The sequence below is a fragment of the Lytechinus variegatus genome, chromosome 2 (genome assembly GCF_018143015.1).
Source record: "Lytechinus variegatus isolate NC3 chromosome 2, Lvar_3.0, whole genome shotgun sequence".
Taxonomy (NCBI): Eukaryota; Metazoa; Echinodermata; class Echinoidea; order Temnopleuroida; family Toxopneustidae; genus Lytechinus; species Lytechinus variegatus.
This window is the reverse complement of record NC_054741.1, coordinates 29,658,915-29,673,850: the sequence shown is the minus strand read 5'-3', so window position 1 is coordinate 29,673,850 and position 14,936 is coordinate 29,658,915. Positions and strand designations below refer to the sequence as shown.

Sequence of the window (14,936 nt, the reverse complement as noted above, 5' to 3'; positions counted from 1 at the left end):
TGTTCTTTCATTTGCTTTCTACCTCAAATCAATCAATAAGTAATGTCCTTCAGTCTTTCTGAATTCATAAATATTCACTAACGACCAAGAATAATGACCCTCTAACAAAAAAACAACAAAACAATCGTTCTCAGTGACTGTCACGTGACCAAAAAGAACAAAAAAATCAATGTCTTATCATTAAATGGCACAACATTTTGACCAAAAATAAGCAAATATTGAAATCTTTACTAGGGAAGCATACAGCCAAACATTAGCATTGATTGCTATTCGGCATCACTGCCCACTTTTAATAGGGGCCAGCCCCTTTTAATTACTCCTTACAAAAGACAATACATTTTTCATTCTTTTTTTCACTGTTTTTTTTGTTTTGTTAGCATTTCTTACATAGAATACATTTTATCAATACATATTTACAAGAAACTCTCTGTACCATCATTTAACATGAAAGGTATTCCTTTTTACGCTCTCTCAACTTTGGTCACTGATGTATTTGCTGCCTTTTCTAGTCAATAAAGCAAATTAACATTACATTACATATTTACACTAAATTCTCTTCTTTTTTTGATTGGCGGTCATATAATATTAAACAAGCATTGTCATATACATGCTTTCAAGTTTCAAGTCATGTGGCCTATAAAAGTATAGCAGCAATGCAATCTCTTCCACCCAAAGTTCTAAACCCATATTTAGACAACTTAAATAAATTTTACTTGAATGGGTAAATCCAAATCAAAGCATCATGCAATGCTTTGACTACGGTACATGTTTGACTTCTGTAAGATTGATTTTGTTGTTGCTGTTGCAGATCACAAGCACTGGTGATTGATGTCACTATCCATCGCAAAGTGACAGTGGAAAAATTCATAAAATTGAAGAATGGAAGGTATTGATTTTTTTTTGATTGACGGAACAGAAAAAGTAGCATATATTGGTCATAATAAGATAGCTCTGAGTTGACATCAATCACCAGCAGTGAAAATGTGCCCTACATCTACAACTTCAGAAAAAAAGAGTCACAAATCTGTCATGAACAAAAGATCACCCACCTCAATTGAAATGTGTTGTTAAGAACATACACTGAAAATAGAATGCTGACGCACTTCTGTTGATGACTCCTTCATAATCATGACATGCCCTTATTATTAGAAAGAGGTTATGGAGATATTTTTTCATTAATTCAATCAATAATATCGATATATCCAATCACTTCTTTATAAATGAATGTTTCCTTCATCACTTTAATTCTATATCTCTTAGATAATTCTTTTTTGGTGCATTGTGTGCTGTCTACATAATTTAGTAACTGAATTAAACCTTAAATAATGGCACACCCAAGAGCACACTTTAATATTTCGAGAGGCAAATAGATAGTAAAGGGATATAAGGCCATGATGTCACCTAAAAATCTATTCTATTTTGTATTTCAAATTTGAAGTGGTTGGTTGCTTAGAACATACTACAAAACATGAAATGAGAAATACCGGGTACTATTTTCTTATGTTGTTCAATACACTACGCATAAATAAACCACAACATTTAAAGTTTTAAAGACTAAAAATTAAAATGACTTCATAACTCACTAAAACACAAAAATTAAAAACAATACTTAACAAATTAAATAAATGTTAGATATTTTTCAACTAAAAATTAAAATAACATGTAGACTACAAAAGTCTACAGTGGAAAACTAAAAAAAATAAGGGATTGTAAAATAAAATGATCCATTGACTCTAAAACTGAAGATAAGAGTCCTGCAAAAGGTATAGTGCGGTGGTAAAACACATATTCAAAAAGTTAACAATGATCCACTTAACAAGTTCTAGATTAATCATCATGTTAAATATACATATAGAGGCAAAACTGTCCATTAAGATTTAAGGCCATCCAAGGGGAAAAAATAGTGGCCACTGGAGACAGTGGTTCTATACACTCAAAATTCCAAGGATTTAAAATAAATCCAAATCAGCTGTGACCAGCTGAAGGTTGGATTTATTTCAAATCTTTAGGATTAACTTTCAAATCTCAAAAGATCAATTCATATCTTTTAGATTTAAATTTAAATCTACAAGGTTTAAAACTAAATCTGGCTGGTCACTATTCACAGCCAATCTGGATTTACTTTAAATCCTTGGAATTTAGAGTGTAATATATATATATATTTCTTTCAGATGGGAGACAATTCAGATGGCCCCTAAAGGCAGGTTTTCATCATCGAGACAGGTGGCTGCTAAGACATGTTTGACTGTACTTGAAAAGTGAATAGTTCCATAAATTTTTCAACAGTCATCTCAAACTTTGAAGTCACAACATGACATCATCATCATAATAAGTTCACTTCTCAAATTTGATCACCATTTTAGATCATTATAGAAAATATTTTAAGTATGATTTGTACAGCCCAATGTAAAAAAAAATTGCTACTCAAAAGAAATTTTGTGTAACATTCATAAAAAAAAAATGTGGAGCAAATTGCAATGCGATACCAGGAAAATTATTCCCTGCATCATAATACACTGTAAATTCTATTTCTGCTGGACTTTTCCCATTCCTTTTATCAATATTTTCATGGTATGTAATATTTAACATGAGATTAATCAAAATATTCCATTTTACTCATACCATGACCGATGTCAGGATACATATTATGTGGACGAAAGGGTTTTTTAAAATGAAATATGATACGACAGTAAAAAAGAAATTTTACTACGCACCAGCATTATTTCACACTTGGCAGTAACTGCAGCTCTTATCCTATGATGCAACTTCTTCAAATAAAAAAAAAGTCTATTTTCAAACACATGTATCAGTATCCCTAAAATCAACTAAAGTCAATTTTGAATATATATCAATGGTATTAACATAGATCCACTATACCATTCATGTCAAACAATTGCTGAAGTTTGCTTGTACAAGACCCTTAAAGTAGTACTGACTATGTTGGCTATTTCAATCATCAAATGGCAACAACGTGAACTTCCTCACACATCATATTACATGCACTACTCAAGCCATATTATCAGGCATCAAGAAAATCTAATTTGGATTATAAAGAAAAAGAGGGAGAGAAATTCAATCTCCAAGAACCAAACAATCAAAATAGATCCAATGGGTGCTGGTATTGACAATATGCAGTGGTCACTGACCTTCTGATGATTTCACAAGATTCAGAGGACCAAAGCAAGTTTCTGAAACCTGAAAAGTTCTTTAATCTATTTATAGCCTTAAAATCATGAGATACGCTAGACCCGAAGTGAAAGAACCTACCAGGTCCTAATAGAGTATTCAACTAGAGCCTCTTTAAAAAAAAGGGTTGTAATCATTTCAAATTTAGGTACAGAAACACCAATACAATACAACTTTTCTAGGTTTACATTGGTTCCAAAGAACAATATTCCTTGCAAAAATGCCACACAACAATTCATTCAACAATATCATCTTTAACAATGTAAGTTGTTATAATAGCTGACCTGTGTATTCTTCTGTTACAATTGTACAAAGCTTGGATCATATTCACCTATCAAACAGGCACACTTCTTAAATTATAATTTGCACAGTGCATCCCACAGGAAATTGATCCCTTCTAGGACTAATGTTCCATCATTTGAAATCCGCATTATTGAAAACTTTTGTAATTGATAAATGAAATGACAATGTAGTAAAACAGGTATGATTAGGATGTGATATTAAGAGAACAAATTTAAAATGATTTATTATTTAAAAGAATGGCTTCACATAAGATTTTCCTACAATTTTTTCCCCTACAAATATTGTATTTTGTTGTGCAAATCCCCACTCCTTTATGTATATATTCACCATATGCATATTAGTGATAAACTGAAAAATATGAATAATCAATTCTGAATACTCATACTAGTTTACAATTCACGTGGGATTAAACAACAATAAATCCTTATAGTGTTTCTTGGGACACTCTGTATAATTGAAATAACATTACATCGGTGGATGCTCTTTGACAAAATTATCATACAGTATCTACCAATACTAATATCCATTGTACAGGGAAATCATAATTAATAACTCCATCACATATTATGAATCAATATATGCAATTCAATTTTCATAATGAATACTCAACATTCATAATGAATTATAATGAATAATACATGTACATAACAATTTTATGTTGCCTATTCATGAAGCTCATTAAGGTCACACAACGGTTTAGAACATATGATATACCATTTTATGGTGTTAATATACTGTACAATACAAAACATGGTGTTCAAACAGACCTTTGCTATGCAACTGCATATGGAAATATGTTCGTCATACACTAAAACAAAAAACATTTAAAAAAAGAAAAAAAATATCTAGCTTGGTTTGACCAAAGAAAAACTAACTAGTATGAATCTAACCCTAACCAACATTTATACAGACAACTCACACAATATTATACAGTTTGTTGTTTTCAATATATCACTATTATATCGCTATTCAGTTTGTTTTCATTACATTCAGTTTCCCTTTATAATACTTGTTTATATTTTACATCATAGGTCTATTATATTCCATGCTATAAACATTTAATCATTAAGATGCTCAATCAATGAATCAATATCTAAATATAATGGTCATTAATGGTAAACATTCTAATTTTATAATACACTATAAAACCTCAGGAAATGTTTCAGAAATCAGAATGAGGAATACAATATCAACATGATGATCTAGTATTGCAGTGTATAAGGCCTAGTATGTGTAAAACTCCTACAGATAATATCATAATATAGACCCATTTCCACACGTCTGATACACATGGATCCAATCAGATATGATTACTAACATGCATTCATTAGTATACAACCTATACTAATTGGTGAAATACTAAGTCCATGACAATCCAAGATCTTGGTTAGCTTTTGCTCTACAACAAGACATCTTCAAAATATCAATATTGTCACTGGAAAGGACTTACACTCCAGTCTTTGATCATGGATGTATGCTAATAAATATGTCCACATTAGAGAGTAAATGTGTACAAAGCCAGTGTTAATTTGACACTAGGATTTGAAGAAAAAATGTTATGCTTCATTTACTTATGCACCATTTTCGCCACAATGGCATTAACATGTATATTTCAAATATAGAGATGCATATATTCAAACTACACAATTGAGAGTTATGCCATGGTCACATTTGTTCTACGGCGGCCGTACAGCGAGTCGAAAACAGCCGTTTTAACACTTTTGTACCAGCTACATATAGGTGGTTTGAATAAAAATTAATACTGTTTTCGACTCGCCGTACGGCCGCCGTAGAACAAATGTGACCATGGTATAAAGGTTATATTCTCTTCACTTACTAGTACTATTGAAAATAATGCATACAAAGAATCTGTGAAAAGTGGCTGAGATAACTGTCTATTTTACTAGTAAGAACCATTTATATGCATTTTTATTTTTTTCTTTAAGGAAAAGGATTCAAATCCATAATGACTTCATAGAATCTTTGAAAACACTAGCCTATGTGTAATATTATAGAACAATTTGTCCTTTTCCTACCTTTACTTGGTGCGCTAATACAGAACCACACCCTCGGCAGCCCCATTTCAGAGTATCCCCCCACCTCTTTATAAGCTGCATGTTGGCAAGATGGATTGTCTCTATATGGTTCCATTGCCAGTCTTGTTCTTGTTCCCCGCCTTCAGGTCATAGATAAGCAGCTGGTGAACGGCAGCGGCATGCTTCATCAACTCCCAGGGTGAGACTTCAACGTGCTTGCAGATGGCACACACCCATGCTGGTGGTTCTACAGAGGAAAACAATAGAATACATTGGTACTCTTCATTAACAATTTGTGTCTTGTCCATCTACAGATACTGCTGGAAACTACAATTGGCTTACAAGATAATTGGTAATGCAACTGTTACAACAATTTCTCAGAAAATTAAATAAAACACAAGGTAAGGGTCTAAGTTCCGGATTGGATTACAATTTATTTCAGTGTTGGTTCAAGGTATGAAATCATGTTTTCAGTTTGCCTTAGTTTTCAGAAAATCCATCATCCTTTAAATTGTTGGTGGATCTACAGAGGAAAACATCAGAATACATTGGTACTTATCATTAACAATTTGTGTCTTGTCCATGTACAGATACTGTGGGAAACTACAATTGGCTTACAAGATAATTGGTAATGTAACTGTTACAACAATTTCATCAGAAAACAAAATAAAATATAAAGGGTCTAAGTTCCAGATAACAATTTATTTCAGTGTTGGTTCAAGGTATGAAATCGTGTTTTCAGTTTGCCTTAATAGTTTTCAGAAAATCCATCATCCTTTAAATTGTTGGTGGATCTACAGAGGAAAACATCAGAATACATTTGTACTCGTTGTTATTATCAATTTGTGTCTTGTCCATGTACAGATACTGTTGGAAACTACAGCTGGCTTTCTGGACAATTGTAAATGCAACTGTTGCAACAATTTCTCAGAAAACAAAATAAAAGACAAGGATGTATGATAGGGTCTAACTTCTGGATGATATGCGGAGTACAAATTATGTCAGTGTTGGTTCAAGGTATGAACTCATGTTTTGAGTTTGGCTTGGGTTTCAGAATTTCCATCATGCTTTAAATTGTTGATGGTTCTACAGAGAACATTGGAATACATATATTTGTTTTCATTATCAACAAATTCATGTAAAGGATATTTTCATCTACTCTCACAACATCCCATTGACTGATCAAAAGCTTATTTCAGCTTTAATAGCAACAAGAAATACCTCCTGCCTTGGTAATAATCATTGTCACTTTATATTCCATGGAATTCTGTACACAAACTGAATCTCACATGGCTTGTTGCAGAGGTTTATTGCAAAACATCTACACAAAATTACAAAATATTCTGAGTGAACATACCATCTCCACTCCTTTCATCATCCAATGTAGGATCTTGGAATCTACGTCTCTTGGCAGCTGACGGTTGAGCAGGTAATAAACCTGGGTCATAGAACTCACTGTTTCATAAAATGTAAGATATAACATCAATGTTATCTTTAACACATGCATATTTTAAGCAGGTTTATTCAATAACATACCTGTGTTTCAGCTATTTCAAAAGCTCAAATGCATTAAATACACTGAAGTATAATTATACTTTCCCCCTTTTAAGAGGACGAGAGAAGAAGAAACCATAGCAAAGAGTGGCACAAGAAATCAAGGAAAACTTAATTGCCCGAATTCACAAAGGTGGTTTTGAAAACCCACGGCTGAGTCCATGGTTTATGCAGATTTCCTATATAAACTAAGCTTAATTTACAGCGTTCGGACGCGTGTATAAAACATGTCCAATGCTGATGCGTGCATTTGTCACATTGCGCCAAATTGACGCCTGTTACCATGGTTAGATACGCTAATTTATTCATGAGTCCACTGTTTTTATTCATGAGTCCACTCTTCAAACAGTAGACTCATGAATAAAATAGCATATCTAACCATGGTTACAGGCGTCAAATTGGCGCACTGTGACAAACGCGCGCATCAGCATTGGACATGATTTATACAAGCGCCTGATATGCGCTAAATTAAGTGTAATTTATACAGGAAATCTGCATAAACCATGGACTCAACCGTGGGTTTTCAAAACCACATTTGTGAATTCGGGCCAATGTGTGCACGTGGACATGACATTCAGCATTGTCGCACTGGATGGCAGGGGGTTGTTTGGTATTTTTTCAAACATTGTGATCTGTATTCATGGGTGTTAAACTTCTGAATTACCCATGCCTGCCTTTAATCATGTTATTTGCTTAATCATGTTATTTTGACCCCTCCCACCCCCCCCCCCCCAATAAAAACAGTGTTTATCACATTCACTTTACTCAATCATGAATTAAACTGAAGAAAAAAACTGTAGAAAAAAACTGTATTACAATTCTAAAAACATCAACAACTGTTTCATATATCTATAATCTGAAATGTATTTTTGACATTACATGTAAACTTACAAATTAGCATACTCTCCAAAAGCTCTTTTGAATCCAACTGGTCTGTTTTCATCAGGCTCACTGGCAACACGTAAATCTGAAAGACAGAAACAATCAATCATTCACATGAAATTATCTTCGATATCATCAATGATGCATGCAATCATAATTATTAAATGATCAAACTCAATTTCAATAACCTTTACTCATTTTAGAAAAGCATGAATTAGTATCAATGAAATATCAAAGCTGCATATATCTGTGAATTTACAATGCATTATTTATATGCACGACATCAAGTACATTAAGCAAAAGCAATCTCCCTTGGGGAAAAGAATGCACAAGAAAAGGTTCTTAGAAAACACATGGATATGAGCAAAACAATCTTGTATGTAAAATTAAAGAAACAACTCAAGCAGATACTGGAATTGATAATCCTGCATGTGTAGTCAATATTATCATTTTATCATCATGATACTGACCGAGCTGATAAGCTTTTGAAAGAATTTCTTCAGCTCATCACTTACCTAGATGTTGAGCATTGTGCGTTCCCAACCTCCTCCCGTGCTCGGCCTCCACTGCAGCTCTGGCCTCGAGCTCTGAAGTGAACTGAATGAATCCATACCCTTTTTGGATGGACATACCGGTGATGGTGCCATACTCCCGGAAGATCTCATAAATCTTCTGCCTATCGGAATGCAGGGGGTTGAGGTTGCCAATGAAGATGCGGGAAGCCTTCGCTGCAGGATCCTGGTTGTTTGTGCTGGTGCCAATCGATAGGTGGTTTGGCGGGTTGTTGTGTGGGATGAGTCCTCCTCCTCCTCCGCCCCCTCCCATGAAGTTATTACCTTGACGCGGACCACCGAATCCCCTCTGTTCATTTTACTAGGATTTCAGGTGGTGGTCAAAGAGCTGTGAGTGTATGTCATAAGTTGGAAAATACAAGTTTGCATAAGCATGTTTCTAATTCATATACTGGTACTACCTCAAAATAGGAGTTTTGTATAGTTAACACAATACTATAACCAAAAACATATTTTTTACTAAAGAAGATTTTTTTTACCCATAACACACATATTTGTTATTGCCACTGCAGTTATAAATTATTCAAGTTCTTTTGCTCAACTCTATTATCGAAGGCCTAAAATTCATAGAGCAAAAAACAAAAAATTTGTTACAATACTTGTTTCTATTGAAATACAAATCCACATACAATGAAAATAAATGAATAAACAATAAAAATAAATACATATGAATACTTACCAAAATAAAAAAATTGGCAACTACAAGAGCTCTTGAAATATAAAAAATCTGAAATAAAATAACAGCAGAATAAAGACAAATAATGAATAAAGAATAACAAAATATACTCAGCAAATAATAAGTCTGCAAATCTGCAAGTTTAAGGAACACCTTGATGTCGTGAATTTAAATCAAATATTTTTTAGATTTTGATTTCTGATTTCGACGGTAAAAATGAAATAACTTACAATGAAATGTGCAAGAAATGTCACAGAAAAAGTATAAAATCTTGAAGCAATATACACCACTGTACATCAAGTATATTATGTTACGAGCAATAGTAATATTTATTTACAATCAAAATTTAAATTTTACAATAATTTTTATCTATAACATGGTCTTCAAAGCGGCATTTCATAACATCGCTCATCGAAGCAACGCCAATACAAAGTGGTTAAGTCAAGCCTACGTATTTGCAGTGTTTATGAATGGATACACGAGATCGGTGTGGTAAGAAACCTCTCATTTTTCTTATTTTCTGTCCAAAATGGTCATACCTTTATAAGGATTAGGTGTATAAAGATATGTAATTTCATGAAATTTTTGTTAAAAATGCAATCGGCAGTTGCATTGTTAAATATGAAGGAAATTCCCTTCTTGTGTACAAAGTTCGCGAGGCATAGTCTCATATACCTGGCAAGGCTCCGTGATGTAATGACATTAATATCAAAATCATAAAAAAATATCATCACAGAGACCTCTAGGGCAAGGCTAAGACTAGCTTTGGCAAATCCGGACATACAACGGGGTATCACTCAAGGGTTCATTACATGCTGCTACGAACAGAAAAATCAAAGCATAGAGGTCATGTGTTGTGGACACCAGAAGTGATGTCGTAACACGTGCGACCCACTACTTAGAAATCTACTGCCAAACGCAGTTCCTTATGAGAGGTTAGTATACTAGTACTAACCTTGCAATAGTGTGAGTGAACAGGGTATTAATTATATGCTACGGACAGTCACAAATGACCTTTATGAATGCTGTATGATCGATTTCATTATTTTCATACCACTTATTTCAAGTCACTATGTATAAAACTTGTTCACAAACTATGACAATAGCATCACAGTTAACACATGCATGGCCATCGCCTAAGGTTCTTGAATTCGCGTTGCACACTCCATAATCACAGAGTCACTTCCTTCTTTCCCATCTGTGAATGGGTTTATCAACGAAATTGTATTTTCTGATCATAATTCTAGCTCTAAAGCGGCGTAATTGAGCATTGTTTTGATCCAATCATGAGCTTTTGTGACATTTAGTGCAACTTGACCTTTGACCTTGATCATGTGACCTAAAACTTGTCAGTGAAACTTGATTACCCCTATATCCACATTTTATACACTATATCTATACACTTTGAAAGTTATGACGGCAATCTTATAATTACCTCTAAAATAGCCAAAGTTCAATGACCTTAAATGACCTTTGACTTTGGTCATGTGACCTGAAACTTGGACAAAATGTTCAAAGATACTTGGTTACTCTCATGTCTAAGTTTCATGAATAAGAGCCATAAACTTTCAAAGTTTTAAAGGTAGTTCAACAGATACCCCCATTTTGGCCAAAGTTCATTGACCTTGGTCATGTGACCTGAAATGCACACAGGATGTTCACAGTTCACAGTTCAGTGAAACTTAATTACTATGATGCCCACGTTTAATGAACTAGACCAATAAAATTTCAAAGTTTTGATAGTAATTCAACAGATACCCCCAACTTGGCCAAAGTTCATTGACCTTACATGACTTATGACCTTGATCATGTGACCTGAAACTCACACATGATGTTCAGTGATTTCCTAGCACTTCGTTTTATGCAGCTGATAGAGAAAGAAGTGCTCTTCTGTCTCCAAAAAGTATTTAAGTGACTTGCTTTACAGAGGAAAACAGGATTTTGCCTGATTGCGGGCTCTAAAATGGCACATTTTCGCATTAATAGGGAAAATACGGAAAAGGGGTGTGCAACTTCGGCGGCCCTCTGTGTGGTAGAGGCTTTGATGTCCCAGCACTACTTTATACGTAGCTGGTAGAGAAAAGCCTACTATTTTGTCCCAGTGATTTCATGACAATAACAGTGGTTTTACTACATAGCAGAAATGTTATTTTTGCCTCAATGGGGCCTCAAAATGGCAGATATTTACATTAATAGACAAAATACTTAAAGTGGCTGGGTGACATTGGCAGCCCCTCTGAGTGAGAAGAAGGTTGCCAGCTTTTCTTCATTTATAACAGATATACAAAAGGTTACTCATTTTTCTCTAAGTGGTTTCGAATGAAGATAAGATGGTTTCCTACATAGTAGAAATGCTATCTGCCTCAATAGGGACTTAAAAATGAAAAAAATTTCCAAGAAATAGACAAACCTTGGAAAAAGGATGAGGTGACTTTATCGTATCAATTTTTCATATCTACTTGAGATGGAAGTGGATATTGGTGTATTCCTATTTTGAAGGTTTGATATCTAAATTTCACTTTTAAATGTTAATGTTAGAGCTGTCACCCAGCAACATTTTGATACATGAATGACGTATTCATGACATATACAAGCGGAGATATGGGAACTTACATTTTACCTTACCCTACTGATTATTGATTTTTTTTTTGCTATTTTACATCGCTCTTTGAATTCGTCTGTAGAAAAAAGTGATACAATTTGAGACTACTAGCTACCTAGCAGTAATCAAGAGGGTCCATAATATCTCCCTATAATGTCAAACCTTTTCTGTGGTGTGGGTGGTACAAACTCCCTAAATAGGGCTCCTATGAGATTTTGCTCCCGTACTAAAACAAAGAGGTAATAGGCCAACGGATAAATCGCCATTGACACATCTATTTCACAACTGCTTTTCTATTCATTCCAAGATTGAATCAAGAAAAATAATTTCATTAATTACCCATTATAGCCTAAGGTATTTCCTGAAAAAGAAACCTTTACACTAGTGCATCTACTTTCATGAAATAATAAAATGGGCATAAAAAATGCCCTTGGCTTGGTAAATGCATACAATAGGATGGGGAGGTATTTATCCAAATTTATTAAAATGGTATTATTAGCCTTTCAAGGTAAATTACCTTTAGCTATAGTCCTATAAGAACTAATTTCTCAAATTAGGAAATACATGTTGGAACAAAGACCACTCCAGCAAGCAATTCTGAAGATAGGAAATCATAGCATAGGAGAAATTCTACTCTTAACTTCACAAGAATATTTTTTTTCAGGGGAGAAGGAACAAATAGAATATTTCCTCTCAGCTCCAGAGTGATTTCTCATGAACAGATTTGTAAAATCAGTTTTCAAAAAAATATTGATATCAATGATATGTTTTTGTTATATTTGGCATACGGATCGATGTACTTCAATATCAAAGTGAACATGTATGTCTTACTATATCTTCTATTCTTGTGTTGGAGAACTACTTGCTGTTTTCAATGTATCAACGTCTGTGACTGTGAGAGGAGGGGCTATGTAGTAAATATGGAATGCACTGAGCGTAACCTTGATGTTGTCCCAGAAACCCTCAGATGTGACGTTGGCAAACTTGACTTGAGAAGAAACTTCATCACTTCACTACATAAAGAGTCTTTTCCCTGCCAACGGGAAATGGTTTTGCTCCTTCTGTCCCACAATCAACTAAGCTACATTGAAGAGAATACTTTTGATGACACGCCAAATCTGGCATTTATCGTGCTTGATTCAAATTTTCTTCAGAACGTTCCGTACCTTGGTTCCTTACCTCTTATTACTGAGATATCAGTCAACCGCAATCATATCACCAAGTTGCATCATCCGATACTTCGTAATACCTCACAAACGGACCTTTCATTGCTTCAATTAGCATTTAACAAACTCGAGAAACTACCCCAAATTCACTTTAGAGTATCAGTTTTGAATCTGAAAGGAAATGCTATTACTGATATTTCAACAAAAATGCTTGCATATCCAATGGCTATATCAGATCTTGACATATCACATAATGATGTTGACTACATGGACAATCTACAACCAATGGAGAACCTCAAGACACTTACACTGGAATTCAATTTCATACGAAGCATCAGTGACACTGTGTTCAGTCACCTTCCTTCTCTTGAAACAATCAACCTCAAAAGAAATTACATTGTGGATGCCTTGCCCTTCAAAAATATGAAAGACATAAAGCACATCTTCTTAAACAACAACCATTTAAGGTTTATAGGTGCACCAGCATTCACTAATATTCCAAACATAATAGACATAGATTTAACAGGCAATGACATAATCAATTTCAAATATGAAGCTTCCTTCCTCACATCAGTAACACTCATTCTTTGTAACAACAACTTGCTAAAAATGAACATATTAAACGGGAGGAATAACTCAAAAGTGGAACATCTTAGTGTCAAGCACAATAAACTGGAAACACTTCCGCTACTTCATTTTCCCTTGCTGGATTCGCTTCTAGCTGAAGACAATATGATAACAAATGTACAATTTGGTGTCAATGGTCATCAAAATATAAAGTATATACATTTGACTAACAACCAAATAAGAAACCTCACCAGTTTTAGAACTTTGTCAAGTCTAAAGGAGATGGTGCTTGATAAAAATTTCATAACAACCTGGGATGATACATATTTGATAGGCTCATCCCAACTACTCAATCTGAGACTGAGCAATAACAAACTGTCAGAACTATCTACCTTTACACCATTCGCACATCTCCAAGAGTTAGATTTGTCCAGCAATATGCTTCACACCATACACAAGTCAACATTCAATACCACACCCCAACTTTCTGTTTTAAACCTCAGCCAAAATGAAATCTTCAGTCTCGCTTTTCTTGGCTCTATGTCGTTTCTTGTTGAACTTGATATCAGTCATAACAGACTAAGCGTAATAAACCCAAACGACTTTTCAAGTATAGTAAACCTCCAACATTTGGATTTATCATTTAATTTCATCACAGAGATTACTATCATAACACCAATCATGCACACTCTTCAAAATCTTGATATAAGTCACAATCAGTTGACTGATTTGAACTTAAATAACTTATTAAATCAAGAAACATTTCTTTATCTAAATATAGAGGGCAACAACATTACTCAGGTCATTTCAGTAGCTAATCATGTATATATAAACATCAACAGTAATGCCATTGGATTTTCAAATTCAAGTTCAATATCTGGAAGGAATATTCTAGCATGCAGTAATAACCTTAAAAACTTCAAACAGGTAATGATTTCATCAGAATTACAAGGGCTTTTCCTAAGCGTAAATCAGATTGCCTCTATACCCAACTTCACATTCATCTCGGCATCCTCGCTTTTGTTTCTTCATTTGGATGATAACCACATAGCTCATATATCTTCTTTAGCCTTCTTTGGTCTACAGAAAGTCCAAAGAATAAATCTGGAAAGAAATCATCTGGTGTACCTTCCCCCTGGAGTGTTCTCATACATCCAAAAGCTCAGGTATCTTCGACTGGGGGACAATCCTCTAACGTACATTTCAAATCGGCCATTTGCACAGATTAATGGCCTCTATGGGGCATACCTCGGTCGCTTTCCATTCTCAAACATATCCATGCAGGTATTGCAAGACCTTCAATTGGTGGAATTTCTAGATGTCTCAGAGAATTCTGCCTTTCGAGCATTCTTCATCAACAACCAGAAAAACTTGTCCATCTCAGAATTCCCT

The 14,936-nt window shown here is 34.3% G+C and overlaps 1 protein-coding gene across 1 annotated transcript; it reads right to left on the bottom strand.

Annotated features, from left to right (window-relative positions):
• Nucleotides 1–5,429: 5,429 nt before the first annotated feature.
• Nucleotides 5,430–14,117, bottom strand: LOC121409732 (RNA-binding Raly-like protein). Its single transcript, XM_041601639.1, has 5 exons — nt 14,043–14,117; nt 8,477–8,822; nt 7,971–8,046; nt 6,883–6,980; nt 5,430–5,772 (listed from the first exon to the last, which is right to left on the bottom strand). The coding sequence occupies exons 1-5, from the start codon at nt 14,115–14,117 to the stop codon at nt 5,627–5,629; spliced, it is 741 nt and encodes a 246-aa protein (XP_041457573.1). The 3' UTR covers nt 5,430–5,626.
• Between the last annotated feature and the right edge of the window lie 819 nt (nt 14,118–14,936).